General features: G+C 35.5%; 1 protein-coding gene across 5 annotated transcripts in view; it reads right to left on the bottom strand.

Annotated features, from left to right (window-relative positions):
• The window catches only part of SSBP2 (single stranded DNA binding protein 2), a 284,133-nt gene that overhangs the window by 201,605 nt on the left and 57,612 nt on the right, over positions 1-24,916 (bottom strand). For all 5 annotated transcript variants that reach the window (XM_078067103.1, XM_078067105.1, XM_036067208.2 and 2 more), the window contains exon 2: positions 9,782-9,854. In XM_078067103.1, coding sequence (XP_077923229.1) covers positions 9,782-9,854 — 73 coding nt within the window. The remainder of the gene's footprint in view (positions 1-9,781; positions 9,855-24,916) is intronic.

The following is a 24,916-nucleotide window of genomic DNA, read 5'->3' as shown; positions in this document are numbered from 1 at the left end:
TCTTACAGATATGTCCCAGACACATAAGTATTCCTAATCCCTGGAATCATCCTAATTATATAAACAGCAAGTTTTTCACAGTAGCGTCCCTACATATCTCAGTTCATCCTAACTTGACAGATTATGACTATGAAATAAAGCTGACAGCGCTATGCTCAATTAAAAGGAGAATGTGCGATGACTTACATTACAGTTAAAGTGGCAGGACTAGATCTCAATGCTGGATGGTGCTGGAGGAGGGATTAGACTTAGTCTAACATGAGTCCTACTGTGCTATAGCCAGTGCTCAGCAGTTTCCCTCTGCACTTCCACGACTTCCACAAGCAACCACCAGCAATTTCAGGAGATAAAGTAATCGAGGAAAATACCTACATGGTTTATATTCAATATGGACTTCTGTGAAATAAAAGTAATGCGTTTTTATTATATTTTTATTTTTTTGCATTTGTATTTTCAATAGTATTATATTTTATTGTTCCTCAGAGCAGCTCAAAATGCCTCCCATACATGATCTTTTTTCATCCTTATAATAGTCTTTACTACATAAAGTTCACGTTTCTCACTTTAAATTCCAAGTAAGTGGCAGAAGCAGCTAAAACTTTGGTCCATCATATTGAAAATAACACAAAAGCCATCCTTTTATAGTTATTGAATAAACAACAATTAACACTTTAGGTATTTCCAAAGAAGAAGTGATTCTACATTAAGAATGTTTCCATAGTTAATGGTATTTTTTGCCTCTAAACTAATTACTACTATAGGTATTACTTGTTTATAGGAAGCATGAGATGATGCTAAGGAAAAAAGAACCCTGGTCTATAGAAAACTAAGGTACATTCATTGCCACATTGTTAGAAATAATAAAAATTAGAAACAACCTGAAAACACTCACCAATTGTAAAATAAATTTTGATACATACTACAGAAGAATGTACAATCATTAAAAAGAATATAACACATCTACATGGAAATAAGCCATGTTATATTGGCTTTTTAAGTTGGAGATTTGGAAGATTAGAGAACAATATGTATAGTATAAACTTTTTTTTCAATGATTTTTTTACTGGGGGAAGGGGCAGAGGGAGAGAGAGAGAATCTTAAGCAGGCTCCATACCCAGCGCAGAGCGTGATGCGGGGCTCAATCTCACAACCCTCAGATCATAAATCGAGTTGGACACTTAACCAACTGACCCAGCCAGGCCCCATAAACCTTCTCTATTTAAAAGAAGTTATTTATTGGGTGCCTGGGTGGCTCAGTTGGTTAAGCGACTGCCTTCGGCTCAGGTCATGATCCTGGAGTCCTGGGATCGAGTCCCACATCGGGCTCCCTGCTCGGCAGAGAGTCTGCTTCTCCCTCTGACCCTCCCCCCCTCACTCTCTCTCATTCTCTCTGTCTCAAATAAATAAATAAAATCTTTTAAAAAATAAAAATAAAAAATAAATAAAAGAAGTTATTTATATATGTATGTATGCATTTGGGTGTATACATATTAAAGATACCATACCAAACAGGTAAAGGAAGACTTTCATTTTAAAATCATATTCATCTATGTAGTTAAATTTTTTTTAGCAAACATGTATTAATGACGGACATGGTTGAGGAATGGCCTGAAAACACCCCTAAATGTCAATAGCCATTTTAGAAACAATACTGTTATTTATGAAAAGGCATTTTCTGTCGTATTGAGTTTCATAGGCTTCAGGCTTTTTTGGGTATTTGAATGACATCTATGCAAACAATTTCTCTCTCTATCTTTATTCTATTTTTCCTTCTTTCATTACCCCAGCTCCAATATGTATTCTTCATCCTAAGGCTTTTTAAAGTTGTTGAATCATCCACCTCCCTTCCTTCCATCATGTGCCCAGCTAAAAGCTGTATTCTCCTATAACTTACAGATAAATCTCAATGCCCATTCCCACTGTCATATTCTGCATTTGAGGGCCGTCTGTGATTATGCTGTGTCTCTATTATATGACCTGGCATTTTCAGCATTTCTATATAGGTGGAGAGCCAAACATTGAATGAACAAAAAGTATATTGGCAGGGGTAAGACATGCCATTTGGCTTATAAATGATAATTATAATTTACAAATGCCCATACTATCTGATATAGCAATTCCTCTTCTAGGAATTTATCCTATAAATATGGTCATGTGTGTAAAATTATATATATATATATATATAAATATATATATTATAAATAATAATTTTCAGTAAAGCATTATTTGTAATTGCAAAAGACTGGAAACAACCTAAATGTCCATAAGTAGGGGGCTGGTGAAATATATCATGGTACATTTCATAGAATGAAATACCCCACCACCATAAAAAGAATTATGAAGTTTCATGAACCAGTATAAAACAACTGAAGTCAAACAAATGAAACAAAAATTAAAGCATGTAACAGTGTGTGTAATAAATTAGTATTTATTACAATTTATATATAGTTATATTTTTATATAATTTATATATATTATATATATTATATTTATACATAATTTCTTTGTATAAACAAAGAAAAAATGATACACACACACACACACACACACACATATATATATACAGGTACACACTTGCTTAACTTTTCATCATTATTTGCTTCCAGCAAGGTATACTGGAAATTTACCTATTGTCTCTCAGCCCCACACTCACCCTTCTTTGTCCATTCTACACTAAGTGCTGGGATTCTAAAAATTGTATTGCCTGGTTTCCTGTTCAGCTCTGCCATCAGAAGGACGCTAGTTGGAGATCAAATGGCAGGAGGAAGAAGAGAAGCTTCCTGCCCGTGGCTCCAAAAGTGAACTAGCTGCTGGTTGTAGCAGCAGTAGCTACGGCAGATACACCAGCTACAGCACGGGACAATTCTGGATGTCAACAGTTCCTTTTCAGAGGTTCTAGCCTTGTCAATGTGGGACCTCTCTGAATGATCCAGACCCACTTCCATAGCATCTCCAATAGCACAGCAGTAGGCTTGAAGTGCATGGGCTCTGAACTTTTCAGAGTATTCCTAAATCCTTTCATACTTCTTGAGAACCAATATTCAAAAAATGTTAATACCATAAACGGATAAAGCTAGTTCCTGTGTTAAGAACCTGTATACCTACGTATACATTTGTTCCTAGACAAAATTCCAGAGTCTTCTAATTTAGATATAAGCTACTGTTCCCACTAATTTTATAAAATCTTCCATGGATAGATGCATCTATATACTAAACTAAATGTAAAAAAAAAAAAAAAAAAAAGAAAGAAAGAAAGAAAGAAAGAAAGAAAAAGGAAGAACAATTACATTTTAATTTAAAAAATTAACAAAATAGATGTATAATGGGAAGAAAAATCTGATCAGACTTTAAAGCAGATAATCCAAAATTGTGCCATTCAGTGTGGTATCCCCTAGCCACATGTGGTCCTTTAAATTTAAAATTAAGTTAACTGAACGTTCCTCATTTGCTCTAGCCACTTTTCAAGTGCTTAGTAGTCACATGAGACTAGTGGAGAACTTATTAGAAGCACAGATCAGAAATCATCTTCTAGTCACAGGAAGTTTTACTGAATAGCGTTGCTCTATTCTAGATGGTAGAAGACCTCGTAAAGGCGACATCCAGGTGAGAGAATGGGCTGCAGAGATGCACATGCTACTTGTGCAGCTGAAGTCTTTTATTGGGAAAACTCCCTGATGGATCCCTTCTATTTTTGTTTTTATTTTTTGGGCTAGAAAAGTAGAGGCTCCCAGGAATGGTTGGAAAGTAGAGAATGAATATTTAATATGCCACATAATAAAATAACAGGAATTCAGGAGGCTGCTGATAATCCCGCAGGAAGAAGATGTCTGAGATGTCTAGGAGGATTCAGAAGAGGGGACAATGGGAGAGGTAGTGAGGAGTCAGTAAGACAGAAGGCAGGTGGGAGCCCTCAGGTAAACAGTTGCTAAGCAATTCCCATGGCCAAAAGGAGACCAAAAAACTTAATGGTTGTGTTTCATATTCAAGCTGATGTTGTTACGTGTACTGTACAAGGCTGAATGCTGTTCAGTTTTCCCCTAATCTTCAGTAAGAATCTTTTATACACAAAAGCAATGACTCAGTGGAGCTTGGAGGCTATGAGAGAAACACAAAACTTCAAAGAAAAGGTAGCAGACATAAGAAGGAGAAGCAGTAAGGCTGTAATACTTGGTGGGAGCAAGAAATTACAGCAAGAGAACCTCCAGTCCCTTCTCCCTCTAGTAAGCCCCAGAGATGTTAGAGAGGACTTGTGGGAACCTGTAATATTAGGGATTAGAGTTGGAGCTATTTTGATAGGAAAAGTAACCCCTGGAGGTAGGAGAATTGCAGGCCATCCAAGTGACAGATACTTGGAGCATACATGTACACATAGGACATATATTTATATTTGTACTCTAGTATAGAAACTACACAAGGTAAAAAAGAATTGGTCAATAAGTTTAAAATTAACACTTTTTGGGGCACCTGGGTGGCTCAGTTGTTAAACATCTGCCTTCGGCTCAGGTCATGATCCCAGGGTCCTGGGATTGGGCCCCACATCGGGCTCCCTGCGCGGCGGGAGGCCTGCTTCTCCCTCTCCCACTCCCCCTGCTTGTGTTCCCTCTCTTGCTGTATCTCTCTCTGTCAAATAAATAAACAAAATCTTTAAAAAAGTAAAAATAAAAAAATTAAAATTAACACTTTTGAGTATGTACTACATGCTAGGCCCTTCTAAGCACTTTATAGGTACTAACTGATTAAACCTCAGTACAACTTTAAAGTATTATTACAATTATCTTCTTTTTATAATTAAGAAAACTGAGTAAGTAAGATACAGAACATAATTCAAACCCAGCAGTCTGGCCCCAAAGCAATTACTCTTACCTACCATACTATGTTGCCTCCCAAACTAAAGTTTAAGAAACTGGTTAGTAAATTGTTATTTTCTCTTTTCAATGAAAGATAAACAGAACAGAATTTTGGAGCCTCTGATGTTCAATAATTTAGCATTCCTAATAAAATCTGAAGAAACAATCTGTTAGATGCTTTTAAGCTTCTATTTCTGGCTAACTTACAGGCTAATTTATGGCAAATAAGGGCTATTAATATAAACAACATAAAATCCTTAAGAAGGAAAAAAAATCTCGATATCTGCAACAATCTAATTCTTAATTTTATTTGTTAAGGTCACCAAGCCTCATTCTGAGGTATGACAAATACCATGCAAAATTTCAGGAATGAGTTGGAATTATCTTTGCATAATGAAATGAGATAACCAGAAAAAGGACAGTTTCTAATGAATTTAAAGTAACAAAAATTGATATAGAATTGTAAAGATTTCTTAGTTTTCTGTTTGTAATATTGAATACTGAAAGATAATAATAGATAAATAAAAAGATAATAAAAGATAAAGCTGAAGAAGAGCTCTACATTGAGACTATTTCTAAAGAATGTTCAATTTTGGGGGATGGGGTAACTGGGTGAGGGACATTAAGGAAGGCACATGATGTAATGAGCACTGGGTATTCTATAAGACTGATGAATCACTGAGCTCCATCTCTGAAACGAATAATACACTATATGTTAATTAACTGAATTTAAATAAAAAAAAAAGAATGTTCAATTTTGTCCTTTTGGGGGTAAGAAAATTTAAAGTTGTCAAAACTATATTTGGGATTCAGGTACTGGTTTAGAATCTATCATGAATCAGATATAACAAAGAGCTTTAGTCAACATAACCTGTGTAGAGATGTGATTTCTATCATTAGTTCAATGCTCTCTCTTTTAAATAAGGAAAAAAAAAAAAAAAAAAAAAGCTGGGCTAATAGTTCTGGGCTCTGTTCTGGCGGATAACAAAATCTATCAAGAGCAGTTCAGTTGCTGATAGCCCGGGTCAAGGGCATTATCAGAAAGGCCAAACCCATGGGACGCCTGGGTGGCTCAGTCCGTTAAGTGTCTGACTCTTGATCTCAGCTCAGGTTTTAACCTCAGGGTCCTGAATTTAAGACCAATGTTGGGCTCCCCGCTGAGTGGAGCCTACTTTAAAAAAAAGAAAAAGAAAAAAGGCCAAACTCAGTGAGAGACTAGGTTGCTGAGATGTACATCTTACTTTTTCGGATGATTTCTACAGTTCCAATTTGACCTCTTCACAACTTCACCAATAAAAGAAACCCACTCTAAGGAAAGGTGGCCCAGCATAGCAAATCCTGATTCAAAAGGGCTCATTAACATCATAGTCATCCATACACTCATTCATCCTGAGGGAGAATGACAAAATGGGAAGAAGTATTCTACTTCACTCTAAACCAGGGTAAGAACATTGAACATCTGAGTGATTGGTGACACTTTAATCATTTCCTTTTTATCACAATACCCAATCCAAATAAACAGGTCTTCCTAGTTTTTCTTTAAGTTCCTTATGTAACTGTCCTGAATTAGGTAAAAAATCTGGGGATAGACTCACAAGAACTTAGATAAGATGGTCCTTTACTTCTTAAACTACTTAAGAAGTCATTCTACAACAAGCAGCCTTAAATTTTCCATGATCCAAGTGAAAGTAAGAGAGAAAGCAATGCTAAATAGGGTACAAAGCTCTAAAAGATTACATTCTCCTTCCTTTACTAACCATAGTTGGGGGGCGGGGGGAAGCAGTACTGGCATTCACACAGACACCAGAGTACAAACCAACAATGTTTCTTTTTTACTTAAAGAGCATCCAAAGCTCTCTTTTGCAAGAAGATAAAGTCCAGTCTTCCTGGCACAGTATGCAAAAGTCTTCAGTAAGAGTGCACTATCAGCTTAGAGAGGTGGAGCCCTGAGAAAGCGAACTCCAACTACTCAGGTCGGGAGGGATTTAAGGCAGAGTAAAGCCCAGAGGACAGAAGCCTATGGTATTATATATATATATATATATATGTCCTATATGTAGGCGAATACAAGCAGCCAGTTCTTGTAGACACAGTGAGAGGAAGATTATAGAAAGGTACTGAAATTTAACCAACTGAAATTATTTAGAACTCTAGGGCGTACTCAGCAATGGCCTGTCACAAATCTACTTCTAGGCTTCCATTTTAAAATTGAGATAATTTTGTATTTTCTCTTCTATTATTTTTATTTTTAAATAACTGTACAAATAGGATATAATTTCTGCATATATATATATATATATATATATATATATATATGCAAGTAAGGATAAAATTCCCCTTTAATTCCTTTAAAATCCCTACTCTCAGAAACTAGTCTGGCATGTATATTCTTTCAGACTTTTTACTATACTTCACACTCATAAATATGTACCCACAAAAATATATAGTATTGTATTATGTCCCTTTATGTTCAAATGTTTCCACGTGAATGCCATACTTCAGCTTGCTTATTTTACTTGAAAATATTTTGGAAGTTTACCTATGTTAAGTCCAAATGGATCTAACTTATTCTTTTACATTTTGGGAAACTTACACCTCAATCAATCTAGCCATTCCCTATATACAGAAAAAGCTATATTGGTTATTTAGGTAATTAGAATGTATTTTCACAGTGCCACTTGGAGTTTGGCAAGCTACAAAGTAAAGAATAGTTCTGGGAATCACATACACTCATCTCCAAAGTCCAGAAACACTCTATCTTCTTGGTAACAATAGTTTGTTTTCAGCTTAATTGATTCTTCTTGTGAAATTGAACCAGACCGATAATTCAGAGAAATCCTCAGTTTTGTATTCCAAATGAAACCAGAGAAAATAAAATCATGGTAAATACTTGTCAGAAAAGTGCTCTTCTGAAATTGTAATTTCATTTTTACCAAATAGACCTAGAAATTTTGTATATCCATTTTCCATTCAATTCAGGGTATATCAGTATAGTACCTAGTTATCTCAATCTAGTTATGCTTAATCCACATGATCCATTTAAGTCAAAACAGCTGAATTTCCTTAAATGCATTAGCAACATTTTTCTTTTTCATGAAGTTTAAGAGTCACTGCATCTGACATCTTATAATGTTGGTAAAAAAAAATATATAGTCATGGGAACGCCCAAGCATTTAGAAACTTGAGTCAATTCAAAATGCTCCTTGATCTAAGGAAAGAGAACAGTAAATTCTTTCATCAAATTTCATCAAGTTTTCAACTGCATTAAAATAAAAATTTTAAATCTCATAGCTGGCTTTAGTTTCTTTTAAATACCCTCTAAGTTGGCAGTGATTAAGAATACAAATATTAAGAGCATCCCTTTTGCAATCTCAATCATTGCCCTGTAACAACAAACAGTGAGTGTGGGGTAGCAAGGTGAAATACAAAGTCTTCTAATTAATGATTTAATGAGCTATAAATACACTAAATTTCTGTTTTGATTTGAATATACTTTAAAATCCAACTTTTATTACACTGTATATATTCATTCTATGATAAAACAATTGACTTCTATGTTCTAAGCATACCTCCCAAATTCCTTATTTGCAAATAGGCCCTAACAGTTCTCAAATACTAATTAATTAGATAAAAGACTGGGGGGCTATGTGTGTTTGTTTACTTCTGCATTTGTTTTTGGAGCAAGTGAATCTCAAGAAGGTTGTACCTCTAGCAGGGAGGGCACTTTGGTCAAGGGGCTACCAGTGATGTCCCTGATGTGCTGGGGGTCAAACTAGTGAGATGACTGGAGATATTATTTCAAGCAGGACTTGTTTCATAAAACTATAAACACTGGCCACAAATGAGAGCTGCATATGTAACCTTAAATTTTCTAGTAACCACATTAGAAAAGAAAAAAATGGTAAAATTAACTTTAGTAATAAATTTTATTTTACCCAATATATCCAAAATATTATTTCAATGTGTGATCAAAATTTTAAAATGACTGGTATTTTATGTTCCTCTGTTCACACTAAATCTTCAAAATCAGTGTGTACTTCATACTTTTGGCACTTTTCAATTGGATTAGTCATATTTCAAGCATTGAAAAAGCCATATAAAGCTAGTGGTTACCATACTGGACAGCACAGATATGGGGGAAAACCAGAAGCTTTCAAATACACATAGATCTAGGCTTGAATTCCAGTTCCATAACTCACTAAGCTATATGACCATGAGACAGTTACATAAATTCTCTGAGCCCTATTGTTCTTATCAGTAAAACAGGAATAATACCACCTGCCTTACAAATTTCTTGTAAGAATTAGAGATAATATAAAGTACCTTGGCACATTATGTGCCTGGCATATAACAGAACTCAGTAAAATCCTCCTCATCCTCATCATTATATAAATTGAAGAAGAAAAGAGGAGAAAGTACCATTGTAAAAAGGCTTAAATTCGAACTTTAAAAAATGTGGAGAAAAGCAGGAAAAGATACAAGAACTTGAAATAAGATCATCAAAATGTTTTCTAACTGAAATTTAGTCATCAATCCACTATTACCCATACAAAATAAAAATTAAAAAAACCCATTATTTTACAAAATTATGAATAATGCCAAAATAAGGTACAGCTAAAACTAAAGATATGGTGGCATTTGTCTTTTTTTTTCTTTTAAGCAAATTTGCCTTCTTGGTTATGGTTGCCAAGGCTAATATTAGTTTCTATTTCTACAGGGGGAAATGGCTAGAAAGTTGAGTAGAAGGTTATTGGCATGAAAATGGGACACTAAAACTGCTTACAAATAACCTACAAAGACTATATTATGCATATTGATAACCAATCATTCACTATATAATATGTAATGATAGTTTTTCAAATAATTGTTATAGGATATTTTCATTCACTTATATAAGAAATCAAAATAAAATACGGAAAATATATAAAACATACCTCTGATAAAAATGTTTGGGCTGATTTCTGAGCTCCTACATGGAGCAGATATTCATATACGTAGAGTGCTAACCTGGAAAATGAATAAAATATTTATTGAGAAGAGGTGTATTTAACATTCATTCTTTAAATAATGCACATACCCTTCATTACAAAAATATCTTACACATTAACAGTAACAGAAAATCAACTTTTCCCATATCTTTTCAATGAGAGTTCATACATGGCTGTTCAGAAAGAACTTAAACTAAATAACACACAAAGAAAAAAGGCAAATGTATCTTTTCTTGAAAAGAAACATCCAAATAGGGGTTTTTTTCCTGGGGCATGTCACTTATCATAACCTCATTCCCTTTGTTATACCTAACATAATTGATAATTTATAACCCAATATTAATAATCTCCATAACATATTTTAAGGTATAGTTATTATCTTTCATTATTAAAATAAATGAATTAAGTAACTGGACCTTTCTAACAACTTTATATGTCCTTCGATCTTTTTGGTGAACATTAACATAAACTCCAGCTGTTTGCACATCTGTATGCCAAAATGGGTGTTAAAAGCTCATTTTAATATTTGTTCAGGCAACCTCTCCTTACTCTTTAGGTCTGATTGTTAAACCAGTAATATATTAGCTTATAAGGATGCAAATTTTCAGCAAACCACAGCATTAAGTAAAGTTTAAAAGCATCAAATCATATTAAGCATTTGGGTACTTATAGTTTAAAGGTTAACACAAAATTACATATAAATTTATCATTCAAATACAGAATATTAAGTATGCACTATACACTTGTACTACCCTCATTATCTTGTGGATTCAGAATTTTAAGCTACACCATGTGGCTCAATTTCAGTTGAGCTGTTAACAAAATATTATTCATAAACCCAAATTAGTCTGAGGCAGTATTTTTAATGATATCTTGGACTGATGCCCAGATAGCTCACAACAGTTCAGTTTCTGCTACACTATATTTACCAATATTAAGCCAGGTTTACAGTAAACAGAACAATGTAATAATAACCACAATTCTGTAGAGCTACACCATTTCTCTTGCCAAGTGAATTTTTGATTGTTAAAGATTGATAGCATTTGCAAAAATGAATATTTTCTTCGTTTTCATGAAAAAACATCATGCATGTAATGAAAAGAGAAAGCCTGTACAAATTCAATTGCTCTGTCCATTTAGTTCTTTCCCCATTCCAAAACTGCCAAATGCTTAAAATGAGAATTACTCTGTGGTTACTAAGTACCACAAGAGAGTAGACAGACATCTGTTAAAATTAATCATAGATAAAAAGTATGTCATTAGAAACATCTCCTAACCTCTTCAGATTGAATGACACTTCTTAGATCATGCTTCTCAACCCTTTTTCTACCCTAACACACATGAGGGATATGACATGCTTCTTTCGATAGCAGTATCTCCTGTGGAAGCGTGGTTCATCCCCAAAGTACATAACGGATGAGAGAATTGGAATATTCCTATTGTTTCAAACAAACAAGCCCTACTGGTGATTCTTACCACAACACACATATCCCACACAACCTGTCCCTCCACTAACTACTCCCAACCCCGTCACATGATTTCACTGACCATGTTGGCAAATCTCACCTCAAAAAAGAGAATTATTTGTGAATTTTTCCTGGAGACACTGTGAAGCCTCAAATTTGCCTGCCAGGGATGATGTCCCCCTACTGCCTGAGAAGAAACCTGGCCCCAAGTAACTCCTTGCAGTTTGTCAAATCTTAGGCCTGACACCAAACCAGTGTCAGAGGCTAGACAAGAAACCCAGGCCTAAGTCAAAGGGTGAACAATAGGATGTTCCACCAAACTTGGAAATATAGGAAGCAAGAGGCAGAATGTAAAGCAGAGACACCGTGGTGGTCCTTGGGAGTAAGAGAACAGACCCCAGAAGAGTCAAATCCAGAGCACAACTGTTGCTGTGTCCTTGCAATGAACACCATTCCTTAAAGTTCACTTCCTCATAATCTCTTCTTTGTAATATTAAAGGGGCTAATATACTTCTACTATGTTTTCCTCCAGTTAATCAGGTAACAAAAAGGATATCTCTTTATAAACGGAATTAAAAGCAACAATCTCTACTCTTTCTCTATGGGTGTAAGACAGTGATTACAAAAAATGTATTGGAAGGGGCATAGAATCAATGGGGGAAATGACATAACAAAAAATTCTGAAGCATCCTCCAAGTGGTGTGCCTGTCCTCCCACCTTTAGAATCTGTGCTGTAGCAGCACGTCATTACCAACAGGGTGATACAGTGGGATAGGGCTGAAAAAAACCTATCCATAATGCCACCTCTTATGTCCAAGTTCTGTCCCTTGAACAAAATTAATGCTTCCAGGCAGCCAAGATCTATGCTGTAGAAAGAGTGGCAGGGACCACTGCATGGGTGAACAATTAACTCTACTGCCATGATGACTCCATAATTCATCACCAGCAAATCTCCAGTATTTTAACTACCATCTCAGTGCAGAAGATTTTCCAAACCTATCTCTGTAGCCCTATTGTCTCTACCAAGCTCCAAACCTGCTTCTCTAAATTACTGTTTGAAGTTCCTGACAAGATACTTCTCTTTTAAATTGATCACATCCAAAGTTAAACTCATCTTCTCCATCTATTTATATATAGTACCTGTGCTCACCTTGAATGAAACAGAATTTGAGTCATTTCCTCATTTGCAAAATGGAAAGAATACTTTTCCTGTAATATTGTTGAAAGAATTAGAGTACAATGATTGTTATAATTTCAACTAACTCTCTCACATCCAATAACATATTACCAGTCATGTGCTGGACTCACATTCTCTCCCACATTTGCCAGTTCTTTCTATCCCCCTCCTGCTCTTGGCGGACCATTCAGAACCACAGCAATAGCAGGAACATTTGCTCTAGCTTCAGATACAGGTACTGTATATTTCCCATCAGCTCCCCATAGTAGAGGCATCAGGGCCACCAGAAATAAGAATCTCCAGAAGGTTCTGGGGAAAAAGCCCTGCAGTAAAAGATACCATTTGAACACAGATGATTCCAGGGGAGTGGGGAGTGACACTTATCCACCCATGTAGGTTAATCATGGCATGGTCCCTTGCCCCGTGGCATGAGATCACCAAACATAAGACATTTTATTTGGATTCAATTTCTACTGAACAGTAGAAATTTAAAAAAATAAATATTGAATATACAAATATTTAAACTGTGTATACTCTCAAATTAACATTTTCTTTTTTCCTTTTCAGAATCTTTAAAAAACTTAACTACTTTTGATAAATTAGAGTGGCTATTTAACCTAATGGATAATACTATGATCCAAATACATAAAAAAATTAAGAATCATGCAGTAAGAATTTATATACATATACATATACATATGTATATGTATACATACTGTCCACAGAAACAGGGTAGAAGGAAACATGAGTTATAGCTAATGGTAGAAACATTAATAACAATAAGAAGAAGTAACAGATGAAGACTAACTGGTAACAGACAGACAGGAAAAGAAAACCCAAACAAAGCCTTAAAATCTTACGGCCTACTTAAGACTGGAAGCAAACATCCCCATACCTCCTTCAGAAGACCTGAGGGCAAGTTTCCTTATAGCATTGTCCTCTAATTAACAATCATTATGGAGTTGTCATGGCAGTAGAGTTAATTGTTCACCCGTGCAGTGGTCCCTGCCACTCTTTCTACAGCATAGATCTTGGCTGCCTGGAAGCATTAATTTTGTTCAATTTTGTCTGCAGCAAAAGTTTTAAACTTTGTGCCACTCATACCACACAATACTCTAAGATATTTGGCTAGATAAAAATATGAAACCTCTGATAATATTTTCTGAAACATTTTTTTCCCAGTTTGTTGTTTGACTTAATTTTGGTCAAGGGTTTTTTTTTGGGAGGGGGGCGGATTTAGATACTTTTAATTAAAATTTTTTTAAAGATTGTATGTATTTATTTGACAGAGCGAGAGAGTGCGCGCGCACGCGCGAGCATACAGCAGGGGGGAGGGGCAGAGGGAGAGGGAGAAGCACAGGCTCCCTGCTGCAGACTCAGGGCTCAATCCCAGGACCCCGAGATCATGACTGAGCCAAAGGCAGATGCTCAACTGACTGAGCCACCCAAAGCACCCCAATCACTACTAATTTTAAAATCTAGAGAATGTTAAACATCACTGTGAATCAAAGAAATATATATTAAAGCAACAATGGGATTTAAATTCTTACTTAAACACATAATATGTGAGGGAATGGATACTCCTACTGCTGATGACAGTAAACTGGTACCACTGTTTCAAAACCAATTTGGCATTAAGTATACATCAAGAATTTGTAAAAAGAAAAAAAAAAAGTTTACACACTTTGACCCAATAATTCCATTACTAGAAGTCTAGCTAAAGAAATTATCCTAAATGCAGAAAAGCTTAATGCACAAAAATTTTTAACCAAAGATTATGTAGAACAATCAAAGAATAAGTAAATAAATAAACTGGCTGGAGTTACAGTGAAATATTTTTGCATTAGTTAATTTCATGTTTGAAAATATAATTCAGAATTTAGTTATAAATCTATTCAATAAGCACTTAAATGACTCCTCTCTGCTTAACTACTGAACTTTAAAATCTGTGAAAATGTCATTACCACATGACCAAATAAAATTACTTCAAATTTAGCTTGTGAAAATTACAAAATCTAACAAAGAAACAGATTTTTACCATTCACATGAACAAACTCTATTACATGCCTATCACTAACAGTTCTAGGACAACTTAGTATATAACTAATAAGGCATATACAACAGGTACTGTCACTCAAAAGTCTAATTATAGCAAATTCTCCACCATCCTTATAAATGAAGGACTTTGCAGTCTGAGAAAGGGGTAAAGACCTTACTGCACTCAATTCTTTCTATAATCTAGCTATCTTATTTGAGATTAAATCTCTTCCTCCAAAGGAAATGGTAGGAAAAAAAAGGAACATGGGCAAGATATCAAAAAGGTTTCTAAAACAGGATTGTTAATTTGCAAACAAGTTTTCCAAGCTACACATAAATAAAAAGTGAATACTTTCTATAGTTCAGTGCTAATTTCTAACTCTTTCTACATATATGTATATGTACATATATAAATTATCTATGTATGTGTGTATAATGTATCATTATTTTAAAAAATCATTTCACAAAAGTCGGCTAATAGAAAAGGTCTAATTTTTTAAAATCTGAATTTAGAGAACAGTTAAAGTGGATATGACTGTTGATACTATAGAAAAGATGTTTTTATCTTGTGAACAGGATTTATCAAGTTACTTTTACATTACATGTGCTAGTTATAATAACATACAATTTAATATTTATAAAACTTTCCAGGAATATATACTATAATGTGTGCCATTTTTTCGTAATGTATGGATAACATTTTATTACGCCTCACAATATTCCTATAAGGGACACAGAGTTATGAACTATGTAGAAATATTATTAGGTGTCTATGCAATGAAAAATCCAACTACCAATAACTGACCATGTCTGTCAGCCTGACCATAATGTCCTATATCTACTTTTCAAACTTAAGTCTATTACCTATTAAAGAACCTGTCTTTTGCACACTATCCTTTCAATATTTCAATAAGATGTGGTGTTGAAAGTGAAAAGCAAGAGAAAGCTGCCATTCAATATGAGAAAACATCCATCCATTCCAACTTCGTGATTAAAACTAATTATTAGCATTTTGCCATCTTCTTACATTTAGCAAGGAAAAAGAAAAAAAAAAGATTCAAGTAAACATAAAGCTTTCAAGTTAATAGATCCCCATCTGTAATTTTAAAATTCTTTCGATTAGGCCCTGAAAAAAAAGAAAAAAAGAAGAAAAAATTCTTTTGGTTAATTCACTATATGTACAAAGGCGGAGGGATGACAGGGTTAGATAATAAAAAAGCTATTCCTAATTTGTTTTGAAATTACATTACTATAATGTACTTTACCTGTTTTATCTCTAGCTCCAGCACCTAAAATGGTAAGTATCCAATATGTATTTTTTTTTTTAAGATTTTATGTTTAAGTAATCTCCACACCCAGGAGCTTGAACTTACAACCCCAAGATCAAGAGTCCCATGCTCCACCAACTGAGCCTGTGAGGTGCCCCTCCAATACATATTTTTTAATGAATGAATCTCTTACCCCATGCATAAGGCTCTTATAGGATCCTTTAGTTTCTTCCATTCAAGGCATTCAAATGAGAAGTGTCAGATACCCCCTTGGATACCTAATTTAGCATTATCATCCTCTTAGTATCCTTAAGATTCACCCTCTCAATAAAATATTATAGTTTGACAACATGAACGTTGGCAAAACAATTCTGTCACATTGATTCAATCCCTATATATAAAAAAAATGATTGTTTTAAAGAAATGTTAATCTATTTAATCACGGGTGGTAGATTTTTGTTTTATTTATTTTTAATAAAATTAATCCTTAAAAGACAATGACTTTCTTCTCTCCTCTTCACTTCCTTTTAAAAGAAAATAAATCAAGGTTAGGGAATAAACAATAGAAAGATGACAGAGGGCTACAAGAGGGGTATTTTGTAAAGAATGGTCTAGCTGTTGCCATTTAGCACTGGTGGGCTGTATGTATCCAAAATGCTACATCCAAAATTTAGTCCCATCTTTTGTGCTTAAATCCCAATGTCAGTAAGAAGACTTAGATACAGAGAACTTAAAGTAGATTAATTTCTCCTACTGGTCTTTTCTAGTCACATTGGATCGAGAAAAGAGATCTCTCTTATTCCTGAGCCACTGTGTAATTCCAGTGTTGACCAATGACACGTATCAATGTCCAAATGTGATTCCTAGGTGATAAAATGCCAGTAGTAGCTGGATCACAGCTAGCTAACAAGTAGCAGAGAACATTTGACAGCTACTGAGAGGCTGCTCATGAGACTGTACGTGGTTTAGCAGTGACACTAGATCAGCCTGATCAAATTTTCAACAGAGCTTATAACCTGGTGCTAAGGAGGTATAAAAAATTAGAAATCTGTTTCTAACATCACCTTTTTAAAGTTCTTCATCATTAACAGTGAACCTAAAAAACTGATTTAGAGTGTCAAAAGCTGTCTATGCAACCACACAATAACGCTAAAACGCAGCCTTTATTTTAAACACACTAAAATGTCTATTTTTTTATATTCTCAGTATCAGTTTTAAAGAAATAGATACCTGATATATATACAGATACTAAAGATACTAAGTGTTCTAGGGCAGGGATAACTGCATCAGTTAAGGTAGGTACAGGAATGAAAGATTTAACAATTACATGGATACCTGGGCATAAGAAATATGTTACTCTGCTAATGTCTCCTTGATGTCATTTATGATGGACAAGTAATGTTTGGGAATATGATTTGAAATTAAATGATTTGGTATACTTAGAAACAGAAACGCTTGCCTTATATAGACAGACAAGTTGAGGATCAAAATGACTACTATCAATTTGGGGGAACTAAAAAAGGCTAAGACATAAAAATGAGAATTCATAAAAAATTAATTAATCGACAGTTTGTAGAAGCACAATTACTTGTAGAAAATTCATAGTAAAATTTTCCATCCAATCTTCTATCTAAGCTATTTACATTGGGAATACAGTACTGACTCTACTTGATAATAGTACTTACTCCATTTCAATCCAGCTGGAAGATTTCATACTTTATACCCAGGCTCCCACTTGCTTATGGAATCTTGATATACATCGTTTACGTCTTTACTTTCTGTCTGTGTTATCCTTACAGAGAGCAGATTTTCCTTACATTCACCCAGAACACTAATCCTTCTTAATCCTTGCTGACTAACTTGGAAGTCTTCCCATACTCTGCTGTTTTTGTTTTTGTTTTTTAAGATTTTATTTATTTTTTGGGGTGCCGGGGTGGCTCAGTCGTTAAGCCTCTGCCTTCAGCTCAGGTCATGATCCCAGGGTCCTGGGATCGAGCCCCGCATCAGGCTCCCTCCCTCTCTGTCAAATAGAGTCACAGCGAGAAAGGGAACACAAGCAAGGGGAGTGGGAGAGGGAGAAGCAGGTTTCCCGCAGAGCAGGGAGCCCAATGTGGGGTTCAATCCTAGGACCCTGGGATCATGACCTGAGCCGAAGGCAGATGCTCAACCACTGAGTCACCCAGGCACCCCTCTATTTCAATGTTTTAACATCAAAATTAATACCAGACACCAGACTTCTACTTATGCCATGGAGGAGTAAGTGGGACCGAACTTGCCCTCTTTCTTTAAGCAACTTTCTAGAAAACTGGGTATCTTATATGATCAAATTTGAGCGGGATTAAGGTAGCTGGAATTTGTGAGCAGAGTATCAGACAGGAGGGAGCTACACAGGAAAAAAGCTCCAATAATCTGCATAGGAGTCCTTTTGCATAGGTATGAGGCTGGACAAAGAATATTGCTCACATAGGGCTGAGAAACCACTAACTACTCACAGTAGAAAGACCTCAATGAATACCAAGCGCATTCAGTAGAGAACCACGGGTCCCACATCAGAGGTAGAATAAACTAGTCTTAGAGTAAAAGTAGACTTAACCCTAATTTTAACAACCCAAACCAAGCTTGTAACAGTATTATTGTGTAGCCAGATTGATTTGGCTATAAAGTAGTTTTAAGTAAAGATAAGTACAAAAAAAAAAAGTGATACTGGGTATCAACTCAGAGATATTAAGATAACATTCAAGTTGGTGAATGACTTGGCCAGTGGGTACAAGGTGTATATGAGAAATCTTTGTACCTTTACTCAATTTTGCTATGAACCTAAAATCGGTCTTTTAAAAAAAGTATTTTTTTAAGGTGATTGCGATGGGTAATGGAGCTTCTTACTTCCTTCTCTGTACTGTTCTGTATTTTGCAAATTTCCTATAATCAAGAAAAAATTATTTTAAAACTTTGTCATGAGCTCATAGCTCCTTCCCCAAGCTTATTGTAAATTATTATCTATATGGAGTATTTTCCTCAAGTACAGATGAACAGTAATAGTTTAATAACGTTATTTCAACATATTATAACCAAGAAAATCTTCCTTCTAAATAATGTAAATTATATATCCAAAGAAATTAAGATGAGTAGAAAATATTTAAAAGATGCCTAATGTTTTCCTGCTGGCTACTAAACACGAAAAATAACTTATTCAGAATTTCTTCCTGGCTTTATCACTCTTATTTTTCTTAATTCTTCCTATTAATTCTCTTTCCTAATCTTTGCATATGCCATTTTGGCATTAGATCTATTGTGCTTTACATCTGTTTTCTTTTCCCATTCACTTTACATTCCCTACTACTTTTTTTAAAAAAGATTTTATTTATTTACCTGAGAGAGAGAGAGCACGAGTGGGGTGAGGGGCAGAGGGAGAAGCAGACCCCCTGCTGAGCAGGGAGCCCGATGTGGGGCTCAATCCTGAGACTCCGGGATCACGACCCAAGGCCGAAGGCAGACACTTAACCGACTGAGCCACCCAGGCGCCCCTACATTCCCTCCTACTTTTTGTACCTTTTAAAAATGTTTTCCCTTATTCCAACTTTCTTAACCCCAGCCAGATCCCTATGATCATCTACCTATAATACATTTGGCATTTAGTAATGTCTTTAGTCGGACCTACCTCATTATTGTCATATTTAAAGCATCCACATTAATATGCACCATTAAGCGAGGCTAGCGCTTATGATCCATTTTCCATTTTCCCTAGAGGAATTTTGGAAGAGTTTTTCTCATGACAAATTCCAGCAATGTCTCTAATCTGTACTTCTTAAGGTATAGGCAGAACAGAAAAGAAATGCTTCAGAAGATTAGAGCTACAGACACAAGGACCCAGAACTCTTAATACTACAGGAGGAAGTGGGCAGGTGCTCAAAAGAAAACTGCAACTCAGGAGAGACAAAGGATAATTCTTTCCCTCTGATTTTCAGTGCATATAAATGCATGGTAATTATTTTTTTTAATTCTTTGGAGCTTTTGTTTTTTAAAGTTCCATATAAAATAATCAGAACTACATATTTGGTTTTTTTTCCCAGATCTTAATCTATTTTCTAGCATTAGTTTGAAATATTTAAGACACTTACAGCATTCAGTCTTTCAGACCATTTATTCGCCTCTTTCTTAGGCAACTCTTAAGCATCTATTTTGTGTAAAGTACTGAGAACCAATGAAATATTAATTTCAGACCCACTAATGACAAATGGTCAGAGAATGTATCTTTACACCAAGAAAGAGTTTAACAAATTAGTAACATAAAAATAAATATAAATATCTAATGTTAGAAACATAAACTATTTTTAAACATTCTGAGAAACTTCATAAATAAATGCTGATCACCATCAATAATAGTTTAATAATGTTATTATTAACATTATTTAATATTTAATATTAATTTTTTTACATAATTCTCTTTTATTTTTAAGCTTATATTAAAATGAGCCTTATTACATACATCTGTAATTGAAAAATATGTTTATCTAGAAGCCATTCCCTATCATATCTCCTAATTAAAATTTAAGTTACCATGAAAAGCTTTAGAATACAGAAATTTATTTTATGTTCAAAAACATAAGCAAAAACCCACTCCTTTTTTAAATATCAGAAAGTGGAAAGTGGAATCGATATTTTTCAAATTTAGATAAACTTAGTTGGATTCTTCAGTTGTATCTAAAATAAATATTTAAAATGTATCTCTACATAAGAAGCCAAAATAATCAATAGATAAAAGAGAAAAACAGCCAAGGGGAGAAAAAAAAACAAACAAACAAGATTAAACACAACATGAACCTCTACAAAATTAATCTCCAGATATTCAATTTCTAATCAATTGCACTAAGAAGCATTTAGCATTCATGGGTACCTAATCAATGAAAAGAAAGTGAGCTAAGAAGTCTGACTTCCTTAAGTCCAGATAGAAATAAATCAAACTAACTCCTTGATTTTAGATAAGCAATCACAGCATAATCAGCATATCTGAAAATAAAATTTAGGAGATAACGAATATATTTAGATTCCTGAATTTATGTCCCAAAAGAATAGACACTCTGAAACACTGCACTAAATCTGATTAAGGTTAGTTTAACAAAAATAAATATAAAATCCTGTGCTTGAATCAAAAAACTTGTACAGGATAGACAAATATAACTTCATAACAGCCCATGTAAAAAGACAGGTTTTAGTTGACTGTAAGTTTATGAATTAATATCATATCTGACTGCCCTGCCAAAAGAGCTAATTTTATCTTTAAATGTGTTAATGAAGTATAGAACTAGAAAGGAGAGGTAATATTCCTAGAAAGATAAGGAAGAAAAAAAAAAGACAACTCATGAACAATGGCTGAAAGTGTCAGGATGCATAGCCTGCAAAAAGAAAAGGCCTAAATATTTAATAGGGTGTCAACTATTAGAGGGATTGGTCTAATTTCATATGGCCACAAAGGGTGGAGCTAAAACCAATGGTTAAAGTGAGAAGAAGGCAAATTGTAACTCAATATCACCAAGTGACCATTAGAGCTATCCAAAAATGTTATAGGTTGGGAAAGAACCATTTTGGAATTGGGAAATGTGAGTGTCCAAACAGTAAAAGTACACGTTGAATATGGGGATACTGATGAGGCTTTATTCATTGAACAGAAGTTTGGACCAGATGACCTTTAAAGTAGCTCCCAAGTACAAGATTATATAATCCTATTTTAACTAAAATATGGCCCAGAGCAACTGAACTATTTGGCAGAAGAGTTGAGATTAGGATGTGTGACTCTTAAAGCTTAGACCACTATATCTAGAAAAATACAGCAACATATGATTCAGTATCTTCCTCAAAGAAATTATATATCCAGGAAATATCACTCTGTGACCAAGTAAAGGACAAAGAAGTGGAAGCTCACCTGTCAAGTTGAACCTAAGGTAACTGCTAGCACAACCACCACTCCCACCACTCTGCTCCTACACATAAACATTAAGAAGATAAACTCTTGTTTCTCCACAATATAAGCCTGTGTAGTTCCTATAGATCCATATGGACCAATGCACTAAAGTTACCAAATCAAAAATGTAAAGTATACTTATGGGGAAAATCTAACCCTACCAGTCAAAAATTATTCAACTAACTCCATGTATGTTGGTTTGATGGGTAAAATCAGGGCAAGCAGAGTTCCAATCAATAAAAAGAAAGAGGTCTATCACCATAAGACTCTAAGAGAATAGGCAATTTCTAAACACATTTACTCCTTCCAAATTCCCCCAGATGTTAGCTTTTCAAAGAGCAGAGAATTGCTATATCCTATATTAGTTTAATCCTTTTAACCTAATCCACCCTATAATTAGAAACCATAATTTTTATTCCAAAACAGTTGAAGGGGATAAATTACACTAATATTGACAATTACAAAGCCAGCTAAATAGAAAATGTGTTATAATAGGTTCATGGTGATAAATCAGATTACTATGCCATCTCAATGTTTTCTTGGCATATCAAAATATAATTTATAAAATGTAAGTAAAATATTTAAGCAAAGGTCTGCCTTCCATAATTGGCTTCCCTAAATATCTGCAAAACTAAATGTGTTTGAAAGCAGAATGGTCTGCAGATCCAAACACTGTCAAGTGCATAATCTCTTCCTGTCTTTAAACAGTTCCCTTCTGATTATCCACAGTAATGTACAAGAGAAATACCATGAAAGTGCCAAAACAGCAGATTAACCAAATTTACAGAGCTCTAAGGAGTTTCTTTCTCCTCCCCCAAACACATACACACACAAAGAATTTTAACATCTTCTATAGCAGAGACTGTTAGTCGCCTCCAAGGTCTCTCACCAGAGTAGAAAGAAGCCACATTTTTAGTTGGATGTTATGGTTTCCCAGCTAAAAGATAATGTTCCCCTATTTCCCTTGAAGCTGGGTATGTTCACTTGCCTCAAATTTGGGCAAAGAGATATAGATTGAAGTTGGAAGACTTATACAAGGGGGTACACTCTTCTACGTTCACTTACCCTGCTCTCAGTCTGTAAGGATAATATGAGGGCTCTCAGCCTCCATCTTGAGTCACGAGAATGTGACCCCTTTAGGAATGCCAGATGCAATGCACTGAATGTTTGTGTGTCCCCCCCCCCCCCCCCGCCCCCCGCCCCAACAAATTTATGTGTTGAAACCCTACTTCTAGTGTGATGGTATCTAGAGGTGGGGCCTTTGAGAGGTAAGTATGTCAGGAGGGTGGAGTCTTCATAAATGGGATTAGTGCCCTGATAAGAAGAGGCCAGAGAGCTAGCTAGCTTTCTTTCCATTGTGTGAGGATATAAAGAGAAGTTGGCAGCCTACCAGGTGAAAGAGGGTCCTCATCAGAACCAGACCAGGCTGGCACTCTGATCTTGGACTTCCAGTCTCCAAAACTGTGTGAAATAAACTTCTGTTTTTGATAAGCTACTCAGTCCATGGTACTTTGTCACAGCAGCCCAAGCCAACCAAAACACCAGAGTCAAGAGGTAGAAGGGGTATAGATCCCTGACAACTTCATGGAACTGCCATTGCAGCCCTGGAGTTTCAATCTTCAGACTTATTTCAGAGAAAATAAATTTTATCTTATTATTATTTAGGGTTTTCAGTCTTGTGCAACCTACTCAATTTCTAAACAGTACATACGCTGACAAGTCAGGCCTCCTGTCCAGCCTTCCCATGATACTGACTTCCTCACAACTTGACCCAAACTGCTCTGGGGTCAGACTACAGGGTCAGAAGTAGTCACTGTACAATCTTTGCCTTGGTGTACTTCTTTAGTGTATGTGATTCTGGTGATAACTCCTCCTTTGGACCTGAAACATCAAATCACTTTCTACTCATTCTCCTCCATATCTTAAATCCTTGCTTTGTTTTTCCTACAAGTTTTTTTCCCTCCACCTACCCTTAAACTGTTGACATTTCCTAAGCTTACTTCATGGTCCTCTTCTCATTCTACATGTTTTCCTAAGAATGAGTAGGCCTATCAATAGAAAACAGTCAATGCTTTGCACTACTAAACCTCTATCTGCAATTCAGAATTTGCTGAAAGCTCCAGATGGATTTATTCAACTGTTTACTGGGCATATCCACCTGATTTCCCCCCAGGCAACTTAAAGGCCATATTCCTCTCTCTTCTTCCTCTTTAATTTTTTTTTAAGATTTTATTTATTTATTTGAGAGAGAGAGAGCACAAGTAGGGGGAGTGGCAGGGAGAGGGAAAAGGAGAAGCAGACTCCCCGCTGAGCAGGGAGCCCGATTCGGGGCTCGATCCCAGGCCCCTGAGATCATGACCTGAGCCAAGTCACTTAACTGACTGAGCCACCCAGGCGCCCCTCTTCTTCCTCTTTAATGACATATATCCATTCACCTCTCCAAACCAAATATCTGATGGTCATTCCTCAATTCCTTACTTTTGTCTGATATGCAATCAGTCACTAAATATTCTAGATCTTGAAGTCTATGACTCATATCTATCTTCTCTGGCAATGCCCTCCCTGCCAGTTTCCCAGATTACCACAATAGTATTTGAACTGGTCTTTCTTTCCCCTATCCTCACTCCTCTCCACAGTGATATCAAAAGATCATTATAAGGATTCATTCCTTAAAGTTGCTTCCCTGATCATCAGTGGATTCTCATACCTTGAGGATAAAGGCCAGATACCTAAACATGGCAAACATGGCCTGGCCAGATTTGCTATCCCAACTAACCTAGCACACCCATGTGGAAGCCAAATGGAAGACCTCTCTGAATGGATAGCATTGCTTCACAGCTACCTGTCTTTGCACAATGCCACTGCATGGACTTCTTCCCTCCTATTAAACCAGAAAAATGGTTCCTCCTCCTTGAAAAGTCTAATCCAATGTATCTTAACTGTGAAACCTTTCCTGACCGCCATCTTCTCTCTAAATTTTCCTTCCCCTCTCTCTGTTGACAACATTGTACCTTTGTTATAGAAATTATGCAGATAGGGGCCCATGGCTCAGTCAGTTAAGTGTCCGACTCTTGATTATGGCTCAGGTTATGATCTCAGAGTTGTGAGTTCGAGCCCCACATCAGGCTCCATACTGGGCATGGAGCTTGCTTAAGATTCTCTCTCTCCATCTCC

The sequence above is a fragment of the Halichoerus grypus genome, chromosome 2 (assembly GCF_964656455.1).
Source record: "Halichoerus grypus chromosome 2, mHalGry1.hap1.1, whole genome shotgun sequence".
Classification (NCBI taxonomy): domain Eukaryota; kingdom Metazoa; phylum Chordata; class Mammalia; order Carnivora; family Phocidae; genus Halichoerus; species Halichoerus grypus.
The sequence above is the reverse complement of the archived record's forward strand: the minus strand, read 5'-3'. Positions and strand labels throughout refer to the sequence as shown.